The 24,375-nt window shown below is 46.2% G+C and overlaps 1 protein-coding gene across 50 annotated transcripts in view; it reads right to left on the reverse strand.

The window, feature by feature from the left end:
* Window positions 1-24,185, reverse strand: part of MADD (MAP kinase activating death domain) — a 39,820-nt gene extending 15,635 nt beyond the window's left edge. For 2 of the 50 annotated variants that reach the window (XM_053203200.1, XM_053203186.1), the window contains exons 1-29: window positions 24,012-24,184; window positions 23,093-23,177; window positions 20,413-20,558; window positions 19,179-19,775; window positions 18,387-18,690; window positions 17,850-17,981; window positions 17,294-17,407; window positions 16,253-16,333; window positions 14,603-14,781; window positions 14,076-14,311; window positions 13,732-13,888; window positions 12,912-13,015; window positions 12,630-12,820; window positions 12,122-12,246; window positions 11,609-11,748; window positions 10,703-10,804; window positions 9,336-9,395; window positions 8,875-8,977; window positions 8,320-8,506; window positions 8,073-8,223; window positions 7,565-7,771; window positions 5,800-5,853; window positions 4,718-4,818; window positions 4,061-4,132; window positions 3,559-3,717; window positions 1,138-1,246; window positions 793-855; window positions 439-559; window positions 234-339 (exon numbers count right to left, since the gene is read on the reverse strand). In XM_053203200.1, the coding sequence (XP_053059175.1) occupies window positions 234-339; window positions 439-559; window positions 793-855; window positions 1,138-1,246; window positions 3,559-3,717; window positions 4,061-4,132; window positions 4,718-4,818; window positions 5,800-5,853; window positions 7,565-7,771; window positions 8,073-8,223; window positions 8,320-8,506; window positions 8,875-8,977; window positions 9,336-9,395; window positions 10,703-10,804; window positions 11,609-11,748; window positions 12,122-12,246; window positions 12,630-12,820; window positions 12,912-13,015; window positions 13,732-13,888; window positions 14,076-14,311; window positions 14,603-14,781; window positions 16,253-16,333; window positions 17,294-17,407; window positions 17,850-17,981; window positions 18,387-18,690; window positions 19,179-19,775; window positions 20,413-20,474 (4,017 nt within the window). In that variant the 5' untranslated portion in view covers window positions 20,475-20,558; window positions 23,093-23,177; window positions 24,012-24,184. Of the gene's footprint in view, window positions 1-233; window positions 340-438; window positions 560-792; window positions 856-1,137; window positions 1,247-3,558; window positions 3,718-4,048; window positions 4,133-4,717; window positions 4,819-5,799; window positions 5,854-7,564; window positions 7,772-8,072; window positions 8,224-8,319; window positions 8,507-8,874; window positions 8,978-9,335; window positions 9,396-10,702; window positions 10,805-11,608; window positions 11,749-11,992; window positions 12,247-12,629; window positions 12,821-12,911; window positions 13,016-13,731; window positions 13,889-14,075; window positions 14,312-14,602; window positions 14,782-16,252; window positions 16,334-17,293; window positions 17,408-17,849; window positions 17,982-18,386; window positions 18,691-19,178; window positions 19,776-20,412; window positions 20,559-23,092; window positions 23,178-24,011 lie in introns of those variants that run through there. The other 48 variants (XM_053203191.1, XM_053203183.1, XM_027072734.2 and 45 more) reach the window with 42 other exon arrangements.
* Window positions 24,186-24,375: the final 190 nt, after the last annotated feature.

Here is a 24,375-nt window from a genome sequence, read left to right on the forward strand (position 1 = left end):
AAATAAATAAATGGTATAGAATCACCAATCATCTTTACCACATTCCTTAGCACAACAGCCTGGCAGCTTCAGACAAATGGATCATGTGTGAGCTAGATCTCAAACACTCAATCAGGAAGAGCTCTAGTAAGATGCTCAGAGAACTTCCCAAATGTTCCAGAACTTAGGTCATAGGAAAAAGCCTTTCCCTTCTAGCATCAGCAGTAGCTGGGCACAAGCAAAATCGAAATTACCTTCATCAGCAGCATGTAGGAGATGAGGTTGTGCAAAAGTGTGGCCAGCAAACGATCTTCATCATCCTCCAGACGCTTCCGGTCATGTTCTCCCAGGGACAGGTACCTAAGCAGGAGACAGGGACAAGTCAGCCCTCAGATGGGAGACCACAGAACTCGGAAAAGGCTGAATTTGCATTTCCCAAGCATTTGCTAAGTCTCATACCTGTCGATCATTTCCTGGGGACCCTGATCCATACCCATCCCTTCTCTCTCCAACATCACAGCATCTAAGAATGCATCTTCCCAGAACTGCATTTGGTCCCACAAAGTAGAACGCTCTTTGCCTGTGTAGAACAGAATTTTTCTAGAGGCTTATTTAACATATAAAGAATATAGCTGCCAAACCAAAATAAAGAGTAAACTCCAGATAGAAGGGACAAATTCTAGGACAAAGGAAACATGAGGAGCCTCTCCACCCCAGAACTAACATCCTGCCACCAGCCCCAGCTCCTCCAAGTGAGGCCCAGCCCCTCCCGAAGAGGAAGGATGCACACAGCACACAAAGAAAGGTGGTTACTTATAGAAAAGGTCTCCATAGCCGCATCCTCTAACTGGTCCCACATCGATCCTTTGTCCCTTCCTGCCAATTTGTGAGCGGGAAGGACCATGGTAGCAAGAAAGGAAAGACAGACAGACAGAAAGACAGAGGCTGTTGATTAATACCAAAATCCAGTCTCTTATAGTGCTCACCTACTGCTATTTGCAGACCTGGTAAGTCACCTGCTTCAGATATAAAAACGCCCTCTAACATCAGCACTGAGATCGGCTTAAAGCTAAGCAGCTAGTTCTTTGGTGCTACCCTCTTCCCCAGCTGAGTCCAGCTTTCTTCCAGGGCAAGAGGCCTCCCCAGTCTGTTTCTCACCTAAGAGTCCCTCGTAGAGATAGACTCGCTGGCTTACATCTTCAGAAGAGCGAACTGGGCTGCCCACCAGCTTCTCCTTTACACTTGGCTTCAAGCTGTGGGCTTTCCCCTACAAAGAAGAGGTACCAGTCAGCTGCCTGAGGTACCGATGGATAGGGTTTGCCACCAGCTCACTAAGAGGCTCACACACCTGTTATGTTCCATTAGCAACGTACACTCTAGGAGTCCTGTTTTTGCTACTCTGCTTGCCCCAAGGATTTGACCAGAAGTCAATGTGATAATGCTGCTGTTACTGCCTCTTAAAACATGCAATCACATTTTCATTTTGCTTATCTTTACCCTTTAGTCTCTATAAAAGACCATTTACTCTTTAAAAAAAAAAAAAAAAAAAAAAAAAGCAAATTCTCTGTAGCAGCATGATGCAGTAGAAAGAACACTGGTTTTGAAGTCGGACTGACCAAGGTTCAGATCCCTGTCTCTCGCTAGCTGTGTGACCTTAAGCATAAAACTTAGCTTCTCTGAGTCTCATTTTCCTCACCTATAAAAGGAAGGTATGTATCATCTACCTCACAGGACTATTACAGGAATTAAATTAGAAAAAAATATATGAAGCACTTAATCAGGCCTGGCACATGGTGTTGATAAATGTTAATTTTCTCTTTCCTACTGTCTCTTAGAAATATCTGCCCCTTAGAAATATCACTAACTTTATGTGCCACTTCCACAATAGTCGGCTTTCTAATCATTCAAAAAAGACTTTTAACTGGGTCAGAGGCAGGTTTCATGCCCATTTCACAACTCCTGCAACAGCATAAGCAGAGAAGCAACCAATCAAAGGTTATTAGGCAATACCTAATTAGTGCGTCTAAATGCCAGTCTCCAGATTCATAGCCCAATTCTTTGTTCAATGGACCATACTGACTTAATCCAATTTATTTCTTACTGTTTAGCCTTTTTTTGAGCCAAGAAATTTAATTGCTCTCAGCAACTCAGCTGTACAAAAACAGCCCTTGCCCACCAGCACAGAACAAGTAAGAATTTGTCCCAGGAAGGTGCCAGGAAAGCACACAGCTGAAAGGCTTTTTGCAAGACTGCTATCCCATATTATCTATCTTAACTTCCAGAATGGAGACACACGGGAAGGATTTAAAATACTCTCATTAAAATGGTCTATTTAGACTCAAGGAGAGTTAAGGTCCATTAACTTGAATGGCTCTGCTGACTTTCCATCCCATTTGCCACCTTCACTCAGGGATGTCACCTGCTCTATCAGAAACACACACAACAGAAAGCCCTGAGGGTGGGAATGATCACCAGTGTTAAATATTTGATTGCATTTAAATTCCATCTTCCATGCTCCCCACAAAGATAAGGACCTATAAGCTCCTGTAGAGACTATCCATTCTCGACTCTAATAAAGTGACAAGCATATCAGAGTGCTTAGTGCTGTTTAAAGAGGCATGTATACACCAAAAAGTAGGGTGTCTAAAGGCAAGAACTAAACAGAATTAATTTAATTCCAACTGATTGCTGGCTTTTTATATGATGTAGGGCAAGTTCTTTTTCCCTAAGGCTTTGTTCCCATCAGAAGAGATTAGTCACAGAAACAGTGAATTGCAAACTTGTTTGAGAGTGAGAATCGTGCCTTATCTCTCTTTCTTTAGTACAGAATATATAACTTAATAGATCACTTAATAGATACTTATTAATGAATGAAAACATCAAATAACTGTTAAAAGTATACTAAAATAGGGGCGACTGGGTGGCTCAGTTGGTTAGTGTCAGATTCTTGGTTTCGGCGCAGGTCGTGATTTCACGGTTCGTGAGTTCAAGCCCTGCGCTGGGCTCTGTGTTGAGAGTGAAGAGTCTGCTTGGGATTCTCTGTCTCCCTCTCTGCCCCTCCCCTGCTCGTGTGCACATTCTCTTTCTCTCTCTCAAAAATAAATAAACATAAAAAAAAACATACTAAAATAAAATAAAAATGAAATAAAATGCTATTTTAAAGCGCTGTATAAATAGAGCAGTGACCAGCATAAAACCAAACTATTCCATAGCAACAGGCTGCCTGGTACACACTATAACTGCCCTGACATTGCCACAAAGTACCCATCACCTTGTCTATTGTAAATGTGGGGATTACTGCTACTTAGGATTTGAGGCCCTTATCTGAGTGGGAGGGGAGCCCAACTCCTCAGTGATTCTTGAGAGGATCCTAAAAGCTCCAGATCATGGAGTCAAATAACTCTGAAAAAAGATTTGAGAAACATTTTCTTTGAAGCCAGATATATCAGGATTATTCATTCCTGACTGATTCCTGATATTCTCCTTTCCTTCTAATTGCCCCCTAACTTTTCATTCTTTTCTAATCCACTGCCCTCCCATGAAAGAGCTGATCTCCTTTTGTTAGTAAACAAAACTCACAAAGATGGTGCTGGTAGCGGAGTTGGTCTCAATTTCACTATCAGACAAAGTGCCCCGAGAGCTGGCCAAGTGGGCGCTGCCCTCACCACCTGCTCCATCACCTGCGTTGCTGCTCAGGTCACTGTCTGCTCCAAGGGTCTCTCCAGAACTATTACTCACCTGGAAAGGAAAAAGGGGTAGTAAGGGATATTCCCCAGGGAAAGGTTCCCAGAAATGCCCAGCTGTTAGAGCTCTCCACTGCCATAGAGAAAGCACTGAACTTCAAAGGTGGGTCAGATAGCCTCTGGAAGTACCTTCTCTACAGGATGAGGTGCCCTGGGTGCAATCTCAGGGTCTGATCCCACGCATACAAACCTAGGACAGGTGAACATCTCCACCATGAGAACCAAGCTGACATGATACTAAGAGCCTCCATGGGAGAAAGCAGCCCCCTTTTCCAGAGGGAAGCTCACACCCCACCCACCAAGATGCCAATGTGGTGTTCCCCTACCACGGTGCTAACTTCAGAGTCCTGACTTGAGCTTCGGATCATAACAGCTGGACTCACACCAATGACAGAGTCTGGATCAGTCCTCTGAAACGACACGGGGACTCAGACACATTAGAAGGGGTGTCCCATATACTCCTGGTTTCTTTAAGAAATACTGTATCTTCTTCCTTCTCCCCATCCCCAGCCTACTATTACCATCCCTAAACAGGTCATGAGAAATTTATTTTTTTCCTGAATATAAAATATACATAATAGAAAATAATAAAAACTCTGTAATAAAAAATAGTAAAAAAGAAATACATACTCACTATAGAAAATACAAGAAAGAATAAGGAAACAAAAGCCATAAACCTACCACTGATATTAATCACTGTTAAGGTTTCAGTACATTTCCTTTTAGTCTTTTCTACATACATTTTAAAAATAAAATGGGAATTATACTACATGTAGCTGTGTAAAGCATTTTCCCATGTTACTACATTTTTAAAAACAGTCTTCAATGATGTTAATATCATAGTACATGATGTATTATACTTATTTCATCAGTCCACTATCACTGGGCAAGCATGTTGCTTTGAGGTTGTCTTTTTTTTTTTTTTTTTTAACTTAAAGAAGTATTCTGAGAGAGCAAATTTAATTCTCGCAATTCTTAACAAGGTCATCACAAACCTGGGAACCAGATGTCAGGCTCACGCCACTGTCCGCGCTGATCTGGGACTTTTTCTCTTCTGTCTCACCAAGGTCAAAGACGGGTTTGATTACTTCAGGCCCTGGGTAGGGGAAGACCTCTGTCACCCAGTGCACACACACAAGGGGCAGGCTGGTGAAGGGAAAGGGACAGCAGCACAGCCTGGTCCCAGACCTGTTCAGCGTGTCCCAGTCACCTTTCCAGGGACTGCCCCCACCTCGGGCCCCATTGGAAGAAGTCCCCAGATGCCTTAAGAACCAAGTAGGACAAATTAAACCTGGTCTCAAGGGGTTCTGCAGCCATCTTCACAACCTGAGAAAATTCTGAGCAAATCATTCTAAAACAGAAAGCTCCACAAACAAATGTCTAAACCACATTCCACTACACTCAGAGTCAGAGCTTCACTGGTGTGTACAACCGGTTATGGGTCCCCAGGTCACTCGGTGCTTCCCCAGCAAATGTATCTAAAAGGGGCTAGAAAAGGATAGGCCCAATGAGATACAGAAACACCAGCTGTTTCTGTGGACACAGCCTACCCCAACCCTACTTCTACATTTGAGATAAAAAAAACAAACACACTGTCATTTTTCCCCACCCACCCACAGTAGTATGGCAGAAGGACAGAATGACAGAAAGCAAGAAAGCGTGCCTAGGCAAGCCACCAGAGAGCTGGGAAGCTACAGACTCAACACGGAGGGACAGCAACCATCTCTGCCAACTGTGCCCACAGGCCTTCTAATGGGTGAGGGAGATCTCAGCCAATGAGGGGCACTGAAATAGGCGACCATTCTCCCCACCAACTCTGAAGCAATAGAGAACCAAGGTCTAAGGGACTTTACTCGATAGACGCCCTGATTACAGCCTGATTGCTAGGAGGAGCGGGGAAAGAAGCAGCCTACAAGTCACGTACCTGTGAATCACATACCACCTACCTGCTTTCATTCCAAATACCCCCCAAGAGCAAATTTGGGGTGGGGCTGACAAAGAGAGCCTGCCCCAACTGGGCCTGGGGAGTTGGCAGGTATGGGAGATTTGGGAATAGGAAGGGGCATTTGTTCCTTACTCTGTTTTTCCAAAGCTTTTTGCTTTTTCACTTCCTGGTGCTTGTTCCACAATTCTACCCCAGATGCAATGTAAGCAGGAGAGAAAGACAGAGAGAGTCAGAGGCTGGTCAGACAGACAGAATGGAAACCCACCCAACCCAAGCTGATTCAGTCTCAGGCACAGGATTACATATTAAGAGATAAAAAGAGATCTTCATTTTGGGAGGTTAAAAAATCAAGAGATCTAATGCCTTTCCCCCACTCATGAATTAAAGACTCTAAATTCCTAACCCAAACCTTAACGTGGTAGTAAAAACCTTGCAGAACGTGAGAGATGGAACTGCCTTGGACCAAGCTCCTTCCTTTTGGCATGAGAAAACTGATCCTAACGAGGCTGGAGCACTTGCTCAAGATCATGTAACTTAGGATCACCTGGGACCATGCTTTCTCTGCCAAATGAGCTGGGAAACAATTTTTAAAGATTCTAGACAGATGATCACCGCAAGCAGCCAAAGGGGTTCAGAAGTGTGAGCACAAACCTGGCTGATTCACGGGAGTGGATAGAGGCCACTCATGCAGGTGGTTAGCATCCTTCCTTGTTGCTACCAAAAAATCCAATTCACCCTCAGTATTAGCATCTGCCCTGCCAAGTGACCCGTTCTCAGCTAGTCATCTGGAAAAATGCTTTCAGTAAAGGTGACAGAGAACACTAAATGGTCAAGAATAGGATCTTCATTAGGGTAAAGAAGAGAGAATACTGATCATAGCATTCTTTTCCTGGAAGAACTTGAGTGCCTACTTAGTCCAATCTCTTCATTTCCCAGATGAGGAGACAGAGACCCTGAAAAGAGGAAGTGCTTTGCCCAAAGTTTCATTCCTAGCTGGGGGGCAGATACAGGACTAAAACTCCGGACCTCCAGACTTGCAGGCTGGTGCTTTTCCTAGAGCATCGCATCATGTGGGAGAAAGGCTGGGTTAGCTGCCTCTAGGACACTATTCTGCTGGCTAGAGAAGTGCAGTTCCCCAACAAAGGAAACTGGTTCCTCCTCCCCACTTTTGGGAGCATAAGACAACTGCTAATGGTGTGGCAAAGAAGCATCAGCTAGAAGCAAACTGCCCAGGGAAACAGAACCAGAAAAAGAAAGACACAGCCTAGATGGCTCTAGGTCAAGTGAGTCAAATGGAGGTGACACCCAGAGAGCTCACTAAGGCATTGCCTCAGTGGGAACAGAGAGACACCAAACGTAAACAAGCTCTTGGTCGAGTCCAGTGAGAAAAGGTTTGAAGAAAAGCCGATTCAGAAATCTATACCTTGAGGTCCAGCGCCCAGGGAAATGGGGTTGCTGGATACACCCCAGGAAAGCAAATTTGAGGGTAGTGTAATGGTTGGACGGGAGAAAACTGGCCAGACAATTATAATTTTATAGGCCAAAGACGCATCTATAAACTTTCTTATAGCTTCCTGGACCTCACATCTGAAGAAATCCAGATGTAAATAAAAAGTGGGACAAGGAATATAGCTCAGACTCCCTGCACTAAGCCTCACTGGCCCCTCGAAGCAAAACTTCCATTCTTCCTCTACGATGTAGGTGGGGGTGCCTGTAAAGGAAGCATAAGCGATAAAGAAGTACAAAGAAATTCCATTAGAAATGGATGCAGATCTATCTCCCTCTCTAGAAAGCAAAGCATGGGGAAAAGAAAGGCAGGATTCTGAATGAATTGAAAGGAGGGAGAGGTATTTTAGAAGCCCGAACCCTCCACCACACCAAACACAGTGATACATACCAATAGACGCTACAAAATTCTCTTCCTTTAAACTTCTGGTGTCTAGCTCTTTAGGACCCTTTCCTGCAGCACTTGGTGCCCGAGGTCCTAGCTGGGGAACTCTCAGCTGTGCCATAGCCTTTGGGTCCCCCCGCCCAGCCAGGCCAGGATCCTTGCCAACTGGTGTATTTACGCTCTCTGTTGGACTTCTCTTCCGCTTGTCTGGTTCTAGGAAAAGAGGGAATACAGGAAGAGGTCAAGAGAGACAACGAGTGGGAATCAAGCTGCGGGAACGAAGTGGGAGAAGCAAGGAGGATACAGAATGGAAAAAGTGCAAGGAAAGAAAAACAGACATCTTATTTTTCATGACAGAAAAACACCCGGTATGTATAAACACGCATTAAAAAAGGAAACCCCGAAGCCTGAGGGGAAACAGCCTGGCACTGGGAAACCTGTGAAGAAACAAGCCTTCTTTGGAGATGAGTGGAAGAGTTGTGGACAGCGCCCGCCCAGCTGGTGCGATCCCTACCTTTACTGTAGTAGTGGGTCTGGGCAATCTCCAGAAGCCCAAAGGTGCTGGCCATGCCTCCCAGGCCCGCGTGGGCATAGGACTGCTCCAGGCTGAGCACCGTGCACTTGAGCAGGTCTAGCATCCCCTTGTACACCTTTCGACTGACCTCCTGCAACAATAACCCAGGGGCTGGAGTGGGCAAAATTGCCTTCGGGGTCCAGGTCCCTCCGGCAGTTGATTCCAGCTCCTCACCCCAGACACTGACCACATCAGGGATGACGTCTTGCCGGGCGTCGTCCTCCGACTGCACTGTGCGGTTCAGCTTGCTCAGGACAAAGACGCGCAGCTGCTCACTCTCCAGCAGCCGGCGCACCTTTTTCATGTTGAGCCAGCCAACGCCCTGGCCGTCCAGCACACTGTGCACCACCTCCTTCAGGAACTGCTGGTTCTCACTACGGGGTCCACACACAGCTTCTGTGGTCATCGGCTTCTTTGCAGAGCACCCCGCCTCTTTCACCAGACTAGATGTTTGCCTCCAGGGGCAAAACGCAAAGCCAAGTCTCCAGGGGTGCAAGTCCCCTGCACCCCCCACCGCTCCGGATCGCCTGGTGTGCCCACATACCCACCACTGCTGTTTCATTCTTCTCACCAGGGTGAGCTACTACTGTTGCATGGGAAGTCAGAATGCGCAGGGCTCCCAAGAATTGATTTCATCCACCCAACTGACAGGTTCTCTCCCACTCCTGAGCCTCCCTACAGTGTGGTACAGGAATCGCTACCTCTATCAGAGATCTTTTGTAATAGCTCAGCCATGGATTACCTAGAATTGCTGGATCGACCCTGAGGTGATGGAGGCTCTCTTTTCACTGTTGGGCTGTGTTTAATAACAGATGACTTCTGGTCCACTAAGGCCCTCCTGTTTCCTATAGCCAGGAAGGTAGGAATGAGAGACATCACTACTGTAGTCCAGCAGCCTTGTCAGCACAGCCCTGGGAAGCCACGTTCCACACCTGTTCCCCAGAAGGGCCGGGTGAGGGTGACCCCAGGGCACCACACATAGGTAGAAACCAGCCATGGCAATGTGGAGGAAGTGGGGATGAGACTCAGGCCACTCCACATGCACCAGCAGCATGCCCCACGGGCAAGCACGGGCGTCACGGGGGACAGGGCAAGGCAGGTCACCCATGTGGTACCGCTTGCTCCATGAGGAGGATGGCCCTCAGGCAGGCACAGAAGATGCTAGGAAAAAAAGATCATGCACAGCTCACGGGCAAGACCCACCTTCACCACTCCCGGGGCCGGCTTCAGTAACAATCTCCATTAGAGTATTTAGCCCAAATACTGGGACACAAAATACACAATTAGTAGGTGCACCATGATACCACAACCCCTATATCCCTCGATGGAGCTGTAAGTCAGATAGTCTGAGGATTCTCCCAAAGCTTAGTGCACATAACCTTAGTTCTCAGGCACCTCAGAGCTGGAAGCCAAGAGATCAGGAATCAACCAAGGCTCTAGGAAAGACCATTCTTAAGACTATGGCCTCTCAGAGCCAGGGGCAGGGTACATGACACAAGGGACCTTCGGGTACTAAACAGGCACATGCATGAAAGAAGGACCGCTGGTTTTCATGAAACATCTAGCACAGGGTCCACAGGGCTTGCTGGTATGCAGAGAGAGGAGACCCATCTTGCAGATGCTGTCATGGGACGTGGGGTTGGGGTGTGAGGATGGGAGGTGGATGGGAGTGGGAAGTGCACAAATGAAGCATCAGCATGCAATGAAAGCGCTTCAATTTCTCCCCTCCCCAACTGTATCAAATGAAAGCCGGTGACGCTAACACTTTTCTACCCCTAACCTACAGAGTCAGGTGCAGATTTACGCCACAGTGCTAGTTAATCCCCTACGCCACTAGCTATTCTGTCCCTCTGCCCATCTATCCTATGTTCCCAGCCCCACCAAAGAACACTCCTTAGATTCCTGGGATTTTTAATCACTGGGAAGAGAAGTCAGGTGAAAAATATATGGAGCTGCTTCTCACTATGCTTTCTACTGTAATTAAATAGTTCAGCACAATATCTAGAGAAAACAAACAAAGTCAGAGTAAATGCAGAAGAGCTCTTCAAACTCTCAGCAATCACAAATGAAAATCAAATAAGGTCTTAAATGCCCGGAGAAGCCAACCGATCCTACCTGGCCCACCCACAGGCCCTACGTTGACAGGAAGCCAAAGAGGCTTCCTGACGCTGTAACACTGCCAGGCTCTCTATGAGCATCTCTCAGTGGGCCAGCTAATCGGGATGAAGCTTGTCCTACATTCATGCAGCAGGCACCTGGCAGATCACTGGCAGCAGCTGACGATCCCTGTGTTAATTACGTACACCTGACAAAGCTCCCCCTAAGAAGCAGCGGTGATCTCAGTTGCTGTCATCCTAAATGATACGACAGGGCCGTCTCTTCAGCTACAAAGACACTTTCCATCTGAAAACGAGTAGAGCCCATAATGTGCAATGAAAGCCATGAGAAGCGGTATGAGGGGCAACAGCCAGATCAAATGATTCGTCATACGCAGGGCTCCTGACAAGCACCCGTAGGCCTGAAATATCTTCTGGAGAATCCTGGTATGGCAGAAGGAGGGCTGTAGTTACCTTTCAGACTGGGGAAGGGTGTGGTCTTCTCTCGGGCACCTTTGGTGGGCAGCGTGAGGTTTGAAAGGCTGAAGCTTGTACTGTGGTTCCGATATAGGCTGCCTATCAAGGGGAGGGTGTGAGAGCGAGGAGTTAGGAGCATAAGTATATCATCATCTCCGTCTTTCTCCTTTTCAAACATAATCCCAATACCTCTGATCTACCTTAGAGAGGACCAAGTCTAATTCAGGGCAAACATGGGGGCCACTGTCAGGATAGCTCAAAACCCAGTAAGAACTTTCTCTGACTACCTCCCATGGGGACGGACAAGTGTCCCATCAACTGCTAACTCAGCATGAAAGCCAGACAGTTAATGCACTTTTGGTCAAAAGTTGGTGCTGTCCCTGTCTGGCTTCTGAGAAAAACTCACAATCATAATTATACCCAATGTTGGCTTTCTCTGGCCCCTGGGCTGTCCTCAACCTTTAACTGATACCACCCCTCATTTCTGGAAATATTCTCTAGGCACAAAAGTCACCTCATATAGATTTCAAAGCATGTTCATGAAAAAGTCCTTCACCAGGCAAAAAAGGTATTAGATATGTACCCAAATCAAATATGACCAGAATATTTCCACAAGATATATGTACAAGTGTATGATTTTTAATATAATGACTATCTTTCAGTTGACCAGCTGTCTTACCCGAAACAGACTGAAATCTCTGGGTATAAAGATAGTGACTACTCTGTCTCTGTCCTTTATTGACTTCCCTTGGAAATACCTTATTCACTATCACCGCAACAACCTGAACTGGGGCTTGATAATGCCCACCCAGTTCTACCTCTGAAGTTCTAAGCAGCATCCACCATAGTCAGGCCCCACTGCATAGAAAACGGGATAGAGGCATGAGAGCAGAAGGCACTTACTGGCAAAAGACATGATGCCCCCGAAGCCCTCGGTGCTGTTGTTGGAGACGGTGGAGGTGGGAGAGCTCGCTCGAGAGTCTGATTCTGCGTCTGAGTCGCTTGCCAGTTTCAAGCTGTTGGGCCGCAGCAGCTTTTGAGCCCTTGAATGCACAGTGGCACCTATGAGCCCCAGGCAGGGGTACCTACTCTTGGAAGTGTGGGCCCTATGCTACACTGCAGTCACTGCTCCCTTCCCACAATTTCTATATGCCTAGATCAAGGCACCACCATGGGATGGCGGGACACAAGAACATTCAGACTTCTCTTTCTGATTAACCCTCACCCGGGGTCCTCTGTGGTGAGGTCCTTCAGTCACCCACCTAGAAGGAATCCCCAGGCTCTCACCGATTGCCATTGACATGTTGGCTGAATCGGGGAGTGTAACTTTCCCCCTGCTCATCATCATCTTCCTCAGGGGGAAAGCCATATTGGGGCTCGAAGTATGGATTGTCATAGGTTCGCCGGCGCACTGACCCCTCTCCAATTTCTGTCTGACGCCTGTCCGCGGTCGATTTGCCAATGCTGGGAGGCGTGGTAGGGAGGGGCTTGGAAACGCCTACTGCTGCCTTATCGTCCACCTCCATTGAGTCAGCAGGTTCCTAAAGGCCATATTAAATAAAAACTGGTCACCTGGTGCCCAGTGATACCTACCTACCTCAGTTTGGCAAGGCCAAGCCAGGTCTATTAGATTCCCATCTCCTATCCTAAGGGAATGTGTGAGAAAAGATCTCTATGACACTCCTGCTCTCTGTTCCCACAAACCATGCAAAGGGGACCTTAGCTAAGCCCTGAACAAAGCCCGACGAGTTCCTTCTGGAGTCAAAACTACGTCTCTTAGGCTCTAAGCTATGGGATGTATAGAGAGGAAGACAGGAAGACTATGAAGAGGCAAATTAACAGCTTCAGCCTCGCCTTCCTAATGGAGGTATGACCCACATAAGTAACAGTTCTCACTTATCCGCCCTTCCAAGTCCTCACGTACAGAATTAGCTCCATGGACGATGGTGCTGGGGCTACTGCTGGCGGTGGTGCTGGAGCTGGAGCGCAGCGGGGGGTTTTCCTGAGGGTTCTCGCTGTCTGGGCCAGGTTCCTCTGATTCCTTCTGGTTCTGCAGCTCAGCAATCTCCACCTCACTGGCATCCCCCAGGGCTGCATGCGTCAATGGATCCACATCTGCCAAAACCCAAGGTGGCAGGTACAGACCATACCATCCCAGAGCCTCCAACCCCTCCCAGAGCTGGCCCATCTTCTCAAGTACACTTACTAGGAGTATCACCATTGATGTCACATTTCATCATTTCACTGACAAAGTCACCAAGGGAGGAGTAAGAAGAGCTTGAGTCATCATAATCCATGCTATCACTGCCACTGCAGAGTGAGGAGCACAAAAATAAAAATAAAAATAAAACAGAATGAAGGGGCAGGAAAAGTACCAGCAATCAGCATTAGGAAAAAAAAAAGGGGAGCATTCTCATACACACACACACACACACACACACACACACACACAGGACTATTACTCAGCCATAAAAAAGAATGAAATCTTGCCATTTGCAACAACATGGATGGAGCTAGAGTGTATTTTGCTAAGCAAAGTCAGAGAAAGACAAATACCATATGATTTCACTTATATGTGGAATTTAAGAAACAAAGTAATCGAACAAAAGAAAAAAGAGAGAGACAAACCAAGAAAGAGACTCTTAACAATATAGAGCACACTTGGCTACTGGAGGGGAGGTGGATGGGGGGATGAATGAAATAAGTGATGGGATTAAAGACTACACTTATCATGATGAGCACTGGCTAATGTGAGAATTGCTGGATCACCATATTGTACACCTGAAACTAACATAACACTGTGTGCTAACTATATTGGAATTAAAATTAAAAACTTAAAAAAAAAAGAGGAAAACTCTTAAGGTCAGGGAACAAGATAAAATAAGGAAGCTAACACAAAACAATCAACCAAAATATCATCAAGGCTTCAAACACTAATGTTTAAGTCCTATGAGGTTCTGCCATAGTGCTCAATAAGGACTAGCAAGAGCCTCTCGACCTTAAAAAGCGGTTTTGCTGCTGCTCACCTGTCATCAGTAGGGTCCGAGTCAGAGTCACGCTCTGGTGGCACACTCAGTGCCTCCGCCAGCTGGGAATTGCTATCATAGACTCGATAATGGATAGGCTGCAGCTGATGGGCATACCACTTTGGCTTGTCACCAATCAGGGCTGGATCAAACATATCTACCCACAGAGAAAAAAAGAATAGAGTTAGCAACAAGGAGGAAAAAAAACAAGCAAAACATAGAAGAAAGGTAGGGAAACGTCTAAAGCAAAATAGGAATGGAAGGGGCAGATCAAAGATGAGAAAAGGGAAAAGCAAAGGGAAGAGCCATCAGGAGGACAAAGAGGCAGGGGCAAGTGGACTCACTGTTGTGAATTCGCTGGAAGGCATAGTTGGTGGGGTTAAGGACCCATTCGCCAAAGTACTCCACAGCCTGAGTCCTGGCCAGCTTCTCAGCAAAAGGAGTCTGTCGGGGACGTGAGGCTAGAAAGGAGCCAGCTTGAAAAGCTACCACAGGCCGAGGGAAGAGGCGCAGGGTACGTGTGTGCATCTGAAAACCCTGCAGCACGTTGGGGGAGTTGAAGAAGCGGACCATGGCCACTCTGGGGAAGAAGGGGATGGTGAGATAATTCAAGTCCCACACCCTGCGCTAGAAGGATTCCTATGATCCAAGGTGTCAGACCACCTCCCCAAGTCATCATTTCACAGGCTTCCAACATCAAAGGGGAAGGGATCTTAAAGAATCATCAATCTCTTTCTTCACTCAAGGCCTAAAACGCCTGAGAGTACGATGAATTAATTCTTCTTTGCTTTTACTAAGGTGACAAATATACCTAATGAGAGAGCAGAACCCAATCTAAGCACCTGTGATGGTCTAGTCGACTTGGTCGTACCTGGTTGCGACATCCACAGAATCTACATCATTGCCATAAATGAGTGGGTTGAATTCAGTGGAAGGTGTGGACTGCAAGTCGTTAGAGGGCCTTCCCAAGAGAAGGGGGATCTCTTGGCCTTCATGGAATTTCTCCAGATTGAGGATGGGCTGGGTGTTGAGACTCATGCTGGCAAGGGCCTGTGGAACAACAAGAAATCCCCTATAGAAGGCAGATTCCTGGGCAGCTGGCCAATCTCATCTCCTAGGAAAGAGCCTTAATCTTTGAAATCAGAATCCAAATACTGTACTTTAACCTTTAGAAGATGATCTGAATTATGTAGCCTTGCAGTTTAAGCCAGGTTGGTTCAAGGCAACCTGATCAAATCTGAAGTCCAGGGCAATAATTTTCAAATTTATTTTAGCCATGAAATGTTCTTTTTCAACAACATGTTGAAATCTGTATGAAAATATAAACAACTGAGACACGTAAAAGTAAAGCTTCTCTGAAGGACATAAGGAACCCAGAACCTCATGTGCTCAGTGTTACCAGCCTAAATCAGCCCCTATGAGGCTCCATGGGGTAGTTTGAAAACCACTGGTCTAGACCAGCAGGGCTTCCTTAAATATTCATGAGCATTGGAATCATCGGGAATGTTGTTAAAAATGCAGATTTTTCTGGTTCAATATATCTGGGGTGATTCTGCACTTTTAACAACCGCAGGCAAAAGTAACACTGCTGGTCCATGGACCACACTTCAAGTAGCAGGGGGGAAGGACACAGGATTAAGGAGCCCAAGGATCTTAACTCCTATCAACATTTAAAGTACCATTCTATATATAAACCTCTCCATCTCATTAGTCATACTAAAGTAACCATCAAGAATGAAAACACGGCAAAGGAAGACAGAGAACTTTCTCAACTTGCAATCCTCACAGACTCTGCAGTAACAAGACACCATATTACATCAGCAGGGATGATGAGAGGGATGCTACAAAATGACCCATTTACACCAAGCAGAGGTACTGCTTAGCAACTAAGACAACACAGAGATTCCTGAAGATCCTGAAGATGACAACAAGGATTCCTAAAAATAAATACAGAGCTATCTACTGATGGTCCTACATAACACATACAACAGGGCAAAGGGATGGGGCCTTGTCATATTTTACCTTCAGGTACTGTGTTCAGCATGCAGGAGAGGAAGAAAAGCAATGAAAAAATGTATTTAAGAGATTATTCAGAGAGAGGAATTTTTGAAGAAAGCATTCTTCAGGGACCTAGAGGTCAATTCAGGAGGAAAATATAAAAGGAGCCAGACTATCCAAACAACTAGTTCTTTCCTTACAGGACTGAGAGACCACTCTAAGCCACAAAGAACGGTACACATGACAAGAAACAGAAAATGAAGGTTTTTTTTTTTTTTTATATATATAGTATTCTAAGTATTAGAGGGTGGGAGGCATACAATGAATTAGAAGATACATAATAGCCTTTTTGAGAGTCATCCTGCCACCCAGAAATGTGATACACCTCTTCTTAAGCCCACCCGAGGCTAAGAAAACCTATTCCACCTGAGGTCCGAAGGGAAACGGGCTCTCACAACAGCTACAGCCTCTGCAGTCACTCGGGAGTAGCTACCGCTCCTCTTCCTCTTCATTCTTCACTCACCTGCTTCAGATGCTTTTTCAGCTCCAATGATTCCGGTTCTGGCAGGATTGGTAGCACTTCTGCATTGGTGGGGGCAATCACCTGCACCAGAAAAAAGACAAAAGGCACGACCTTAGAATTAATCGCTCAGGAGTTACTCTTACGTAAGGGTTAAGTGGAAGTTGTATAAACAGTATTTTCACATATATGTGAACATGTATATTATGCATACAAATATATTACATATACACGTGTATTAGGGGCACACATATACACGGCTGTGATATACATACACACCTGAAAAGAAATATACCTCAATGTTACTGGAGACTACATCCAGACAATAGGACTATGATTTTCCTTTTTTTTTTTTTTTTCAAAGTTTATTTTGAGAGAGCGAGTGTGCACGTGTGGGAGGGGAAGAGTCAGAGAGAGAGAGTGGGGAGGGGGAGAGAGAGAAAGAGAGAGAGAGAGAGAGAGAGAATATTCCAAGCAGACTCCACAATGTTAGCATGAAGCCCAAAGCAGGGCTCAAACCCATGAACCGTGAGATCATCACCTGAGCCAAAATCAAGAGTTGGACCCTTACCCGACAGCCACTCAGATGCCCCTGGTTTTTATTTATTTCTTTACACTTATTTGTATTTTCTAAACTTTTACTATAAACAGATATAAGGGCTTCCTGCTGAAATTTGAGTATATTCACACTACAGAATATTACTGTACATTTTAAGCCTGAAAGGCACTGTCTTACTAGAAACCATACCCAGGAAAACCATGAGATGACCTACACCATAGGCAGTGGTCCCACAACCACAACTGCCTACTGTTTCTAGATGCAGGGGAGCACTTCATTCTGGCAAAACTAAATCTTGTACTCGTTTGGGTCTTAACCAAGGGCCTATTAGCCAATAAAGTAAAAGCTAAGCATTAAAAAAAAATGGTATCAATGAGTCACACAAGACAAATCACCCACCAACTGAGGACCTTCTTGGGAATAATCTAGAAAAACAGAACACAATCCTATTCTGGACTCTACAATATCTCAGCCAAGAACCTCACCCTATTGCTGTCCAGATCCACCAGCCATACATCATCAGGCATTTTGAAGTCCAGTTTGTAGAGGAAGAAGCTGGCAGGGACCCCAATGATGTACGGAGTTGGAGCCAACAGTAGCTGTAGAAAAAAAATAAGAGGGTAAGAAACAAAAACTAAACATATTTCGATCACTTATCACATGAGGATTTTTCTTGATGAGGAAATGCAGGTCCATAATCTCTTTTCCAAAACTCTTGAGGCTAGGTGTGTTTTAGTATTCATAATTTTTCAGATTTTAGAAAGGCGACAGTGTATATTCTGTATATTATGTAACACCTGCAGGAGCATGGCCAGTAACCTATAATGATTAACATTTACTTTGATAAATAAAAACCACAAATAACACAAGTTTTGCCATCAAATCAGTTCAAAGTTAGTCATGTTTTGCAGACAAAGAAGTTAGAGTAAAGGATTGAAGACCAGTACTGATTTACAACTTCTTGGCATCGGGCGTTCTCCCTCAGAGCTGGCCAGAGTTGGAAGACAGAGGTGACAAAGCCAGAAAACACCTGAAACTCACCTGTTCTGCCGATGCCATGCAGGTGGGCAACAGTGGGATTACAGGAAACATATACTCCAATGGGTAGATCATCGCCACAAACGCCATCACAGACATGGAAAGGGCATTGTAGTCTCGGGACTGTAGCACCACCTGCCACAAGCCATACCATAAGGATCATTCAATAAGGATCATAAATAAGGTTTATGGGGAAAGTTTCCAATGCTACAATTTAATTTCCATTTCACCATGTGTAGGGCTCCATGAGCATGGCTTCCACAATTATCCCTGCCTCATACCTTACTTTTCTGGCTCTTGTTCGCCCAATGCCAGGACCACTCATTAGACTAGAACTACTGATACTTCCAGAGAATTAGTTCAGTCTAGCTAAGGATAATTCACCTGAGTGGCAAACCCTCTGAACACATCCCACTTAATTCTACTTAAGTACTCTACTGAGTACTGCCGTATACCTGGCACCATGTTACCTCCTAGAGACAAAAAGATGAAAAAGATGTAGTCCCTGTCCTTAAAGATCTAAAAAGCTGGCTCTCTCACCTTGTGCTCTAACAGGATGCAGGTTAGCACCTGAAGACAGGCATCCACACCCAGAAGTTCCAAGGGAAGGTGCAGTGGGAAATCCACTAGGGTGAATCGAGAAGGGTCTGGAAGAGCAAAGGTCAGAGCTTGTTGGAGCTCCTGGGGTAGGACTTCAATGTCTACTCGCTTCTGCCCAGAAACAGGCACTGGGGAGCGCAGCAATCGATAGATCCAGGCCTCAATCTCTCGAAGGTCATGCAGAAGGGCACTTGACTTCTCCTCCACTAGCAATGATCCAGTAAAGATGCGCCACATAGTGTCCCTGAGGAACAGACAGCAGGAAACAGATGCGTAAGCACCAGGAGCTGATACCCCAAAGCAACCCAATGCAACCATAGAGAGTAAAATGCTAACAACTGGAAAAGCCCACCCTTTGGGCTCAGCTAGGACCAGAGAGAACATACAAGGGTGAAACAAGTATAAAAATGTATACACAGCAGGACTTACTGTCCTGTCTGCCATGAAATGTTGAACTCCAAACATTATTATGGCAGGAAGTTTAACTTTGCAGCTGTCTTTCGCTTAGAAAGGACTAACACAAAAATGCTTAAATAGGTATGAAAGACCTCAGGCTTTTTTTTTTTTAAACAAAAGTTTATTCTTAAATATACAACAGGATATAAGACAACACTTCATTCTAGCTATCTGAAGGACCTCAGGCTTTAGAGGCAATTTCCTGCCCCTCACACACCAATTATACCTCATCTCTAACTGCTTCCCTCTCTTCTGCCCATCAGTGGCAAAGTGTACCTTTGTATGCCTCGAGGGATGCCTAGTTTCTTGCCCAGCAACCGCTCACTGCAGCAGTCCACCAGACGTTTGAGGGTGTACAGACATTCTCGGAAGGTGGAGAAGAAGGGGTAGTGGCTGAGCACACACAAGGATGTCAGAGTACTGTTGCGGGAACGGCTTCCTGCCTTGGCCCGGGGTTTGCCCCGAGGAGACTGATTCACCTCAGGGGCAGAGTCAGCATTGGGAGGCTGCAGGGACAAGCCACTCTCCGAGGTCTCAGTACCAACTTCTTCTGAGGCACAAGTGGCACGGGGTCCTTCCTTCCCACGGGGCCCTCCCCCACCTTCCCCCTTCTCCTTAGGCATTCGCTTCTGGAAGGAGCGGTAGAAGTTAACACAGATGCCGTAACGCGTGACTCCAGTGTCCTTGTCAGTGAGGGTGAAGACGAAAGAAGTGTCATCCCGCAGGCTCATGCGTCGCTGCCTCACACTCAGACAGCCCTCTGGTTGGCAGAAAAACACAACGTCTGGGGGCAGGGGAAACTCAGCGTGGTCCTCCAGCGGGTATCGCCGTAGCAATTCGGGAGTCTGGGCCACACTATCACTGCTCGGGTGCCTGAAGAATATAAAGACAAATTCAGCAGCCTGGAGGGATAGGATGTTGTTTCAAATTTTAACCACAGTCCAGAAATAAAGCTCAAAATGCTATTTTGGATAAAGTAACCTAACTGCACGACCTTGGAAAACTTGGGTGTTGCTTGCCACATTTAGCTGGGGGGCCAAATGAGGTCTGCAGTGTCATGAAGATACCCATCCTGAAATGCAAGGAAAATTGCAGCAATAGAATTATCACTAATGCATTAAGATGATTAGCACTTTTAAAAGGTGTATTAGCTAATGAATTACCAAAAGAGCATATGTAGGCTGAGAAAGAGCACAGGGTACTTTTTTTTTTTTTTTTTTTTTTTTTTTTTTTTTTACAAAATAAGGAAACTGAAGTATACAGGGTATATTTGCCCAAGAACACAAAGATGCTAGATAAGAGCAATTCTGTTCTGTCTCTGTTCCTTTGGGCCAATGCTCTCAATCCACCTGACTGCTATTTTCACTAATGGCATCAATGTTCCTATGAGGGTAAAATAATAGAGAAAGAATGAGATATGCAAAGCAATGTGGGCATGGGGAAAGGGAATAATTACAGATGTTGTGGTTATCCCAAAAGACAAGACAAAAACCAGTCTCTTCTTGGTTACCTGGCTCCTACGATCACTAGATAGTCAAGTAACCGAGGACAGAACTTCTTCTTTTGCACCATGATTCCAATTCATCAGTTCATCTCAGAGAAACTTCAAGGCACCGCACAAGGAGTCAATGTTCCCAGGAGGATTTCTGATATTATCTGAAAATTCAAGTCCAATAGGAAAAAAAGTACTGATAAGATCCACTGCTGGGTGTAAGGGACTCATCTCTCTCAGCTTCATTCCAGCCAGGGTCATAGGTCAGAAGACCTTCCATTTCAGTAGTAAAGATGGGGAAACATGACACTTTTCCTAGCCTAGAGCTTGGTCTAAGCTTTTGAACTCACAGGGCCAAATGTCAAGAAGTAGGAGAGGGATGCCTGGGTGGCTCGGTCAGTTAAGCGTCCAACTCTGGATTTCTGCTTAGGTCATGTGGAGCCTGCTTGAAATTCTCTCTCTCTCTCTCTCTCTCTCTCTCTCTCTCTCTCTCTCTCTTCCCCTCTCTCTCTCTTCCCCTCTCTCTCTCTGCCCCTCCCCTGCTCATGCTTACACGCATGTGCGCTCTCTTTCAAAATAAATAAATTTTTAAAAAGTAGGATAAATAATAGCTCACTTCCCCATCCCCACAAACCAGCCCATTTCCAGCCTCACTCCTGGTGCTCTGTTTCTGAAAAATAGAGCCAGTTAGTCTAAACAGGACTGTCATTATGATAATAAAAACTAAGTCACTTCTAGGACAGCTCCAGGCTGAATCAGTATCAAACCAGACTCTAATCAGTACTAATCTATACTCCTAGCTCTATATGAAAACCTAATTATTTCCTGAACCAACATGCTGCATTCAGCTTCATGGGAAACTACCATATAAATTGTATACTTAATGCACTGAGACAACAACAACAGTGGGCTACTGTACCCTGTGCAATCTCACATGAGGAATATCCATGCTCCAACTGCTCCATCTAAACCATTTTTCTTCCCTCTTCAAACAAGAAAGGGGCTCACTGGCTACTGCTACTAGCTCTGCCCTTGGTGCTGAATCATAGTCTTTTTTTTTTTTTTTTTTTTTTCCTCTACTCTAGTCCCAAGATTGGAATCAGTGATACAAAACACACAGATGAGACTTTGTCCTTCTATCTCTAATAGAAATTAAGAATTAGATGCAGAAATAATAGGATTTCTGCAAGGACAGGAAGAGGTGCTCAGTAATTTCTAAACCATAGACCAAAAGTTAGGAAAAGCTTACGTGGTCTTAATTATAATCTATATCCTGTTGGGTGTCCATACACTTCTCTAAATAAAATGGTTCACTCCACTACAAGCTATCCTCGGTGCATACAGAAATGTACCTCTGTGCTCCACACATGGCCACACTAGGACCTTCTTTACTGTACACACAGGCATTCCCATTACACTACACACACACCACTCTCTTCTCTGCTGCTGTGTGCACTTCCATACATAGACATGCACACTCCCTGTATGCTTAAGATTCTATTTGATTTAGATAATGAGAAGCTCTATCTTTTTTCTTCCCTACTTAATAATAAATAGACCGCTCTGCAATACCTCTCAAATCCTCAAAATTCTGCTCCCTCCCTTCTGTTGCTCCCAATAGAGGACCTGCAGGTAATAGGATTCGGGTTTGTCTCCATGGCGACTCTGGCTCCCAGAACTATTTATAGCACAGCCACAGCCCCTCCCCTGCTTGGTGACCGCACAGTGCTAGCAGCTGCTACTCCAGAGTCAGCCAGGGCCCATAACAATTCATTCTCTTTGAACCTAGAGACACTTCTTCCACTGACAGCACCTGCTAATTATTAGGTTATCTTCTTCCCTACCTATCTTTAGTTTGCACTTTGTCCTACTTCTGGATTTTGAGAGATTTCTTCTTTCTACACAACCAAAACCAAGTTTCTAAAACATGCCATATGCTCATTTCTAGGTATCACTAACACCCAAAAAGTCCTTTGGTTCTCTCCAGTGCCATGGAGTCATGAGCAAACCGCAGTAGGTGGGGCACTACTATAAAGTTGATTTCAACTCCTCCCAAGCAGAGTAAGAAGGGGAGGGAAATAGAGAAATGAAAAGGGGCATAGGTAAAAGCATAATTTGTTCTATAATTATGTGCAAAATACTTAGGATGAGAGCCAATGTATCTCAAAACAGAATTTACAGAGCCAGAGCTCAAGGCTAAGCCTTGAAATCTATTTTACACTGAAAATCAAGAGCCCTTTCCGGCCAAAATCTCAAATATCACACCTGAAGTATCTTCTACTGACATATTAGGGCATCAGGCCTCTAGCCTTGGTGAGATCCCAGCCCTCCCACTTGAGAAGCATGTGATAAAACTCAAATCATTATCATGCCCTACAACGTTCATGTCCCTCCAGAGCCACAAGGACCCCAAGATCTTGTGACTATTCTAGTACTAGTGATAGGATAGATGCTTAGCCACACTTCATGTCTCATCAATAGCCACTACCTCCCGTTATTCAGATTGCAGAGATAACCAAGGCTTTTCTCTCCATTCTCCCTCCTCTCTGTAAAGCCTCTAACATCACCTATAACTCACATCCTGTCTTCATACCAACCCAGGCTCAGCCTCTGCCTCTTGCTTCAACCATGTTTACTAAGGGGGAGTCCCTGGTTTCCAGCTCCTATATTCCAAAGGCATCAAGCCCTAAACGCATACCTATCTGCTGAAGTCCTCCATCACCATCCACTCCAGATGCAGATTTGGAATCCACAGATCTTTACGTTCTCTATGTCTTTTCAGCCTACAAATGGTAACGTTAACCAACCCTTTGGATTCGTCCCTCGTTTGGGGCAGAATGTCATAGTAAAACCACAGGAACCGGAGAGCGATATGACATCTTTGCTGACGTGAGCACAACAGGAGGCTCTCTCCCCTCCTACCCAGGCAGTGACCTTGCAAGCGCATCAGCACAGACCGGTCAGCGTAGGGGAGAACGAGAGCAATAAGGCAGGCAATAGGCAGGGTTGGGAAAGGAGGGCGGGGGGGGGGGGGGGGGAGGCCGGGCAGGAAGAGGAATTTAGAGATGCACGAGGATAGGAAGGGAAGCAGTTGCGGCAAAGATTAAATGGTGTCTCGACCCTCCAACAAGCAGTTTTGAAACACTCCCCCCCCCCCAATTTTTTTTCCCCAAAGAACCAAACATGGTCTCCAAATCGTGATCAAATGTAAGATGCACACACACATACACACGCGCGCACGCGCCAGGTGCTTATCCCGGCTCGGCCCCCGGGCTGGACAGCTCTGCCCGCCCCCTCACCTGCTGGACAGTTCTCACCCGCCCCTGCCCGGCCGGCAGGAATCGAGCCCAGCTGCCGCGAGCGGCGCTGGGTCTGGCAGCCCGCACCCGGTCCGCGGCCCCGAGCGTTCTCACTTCTAGCCCCGCCCCCTTCCCTACGGACTCCCCTTCCTCTCCAGACCCCACGCCCTCCCCCTCCTCCACACACACGCCTCTTAGGGCCTCCTCAGAGGCCGCTTCCCCCAGAACCCCTGTTTCCTGTCAGAGCCCGTTCACCCCCGCGAGGAGTCCCGTCCCAAATATCCTTCCAGGGCCCCCGAATGGCCGGGACCTTCCTACCTCCCGAGCCTCGGGGAACCGGCCAGGCCCAGTCAGACCGCCCCTGGCAGCTGAGCGTCGGTCGCTTGCGGGCGCAGCTTCCAGCGCGCGCCAGTTCCGTGTCTGCCCGGGGGGGGGTGGGGGGGGGCGCGTACCACTCCGAGCCCGCGAGGGAGGGAGAGGTTGAGGGGGTCGGGGGCTGTACCATGCACCACTGGGGGGGACAGAGCTGCACCAAGCCGAGCGCTGAAGGGTGGAGCCAACCTCGGGAGAAAGGCGGCTACGCACACACCTATCCGAGTGGGAGTGGGAAGGCGATGAGGAGCGCTGGGCCAGCCCAGCGCCAAGCGTGCCATGGGGAGGACTCAAAGGAATACCTTTTGTT

Source organism: Acinonyx jubatus, chromosome D1 (assembly GCF_027475565.1).
Source record: "Acinonyx jubatus isolate Ajub_Pintada_27869175 chromosome D1, VMU_Ajub_asm_v1.0, whole genome shotgun sequence".
NCBI classification, from domain to species: domain Eukaryota; kingdom Metazoa; phylum Chordata; class Mammalia; order Carnivora; family Felidae; genus Acinonyx; species Acinonyx jubatus.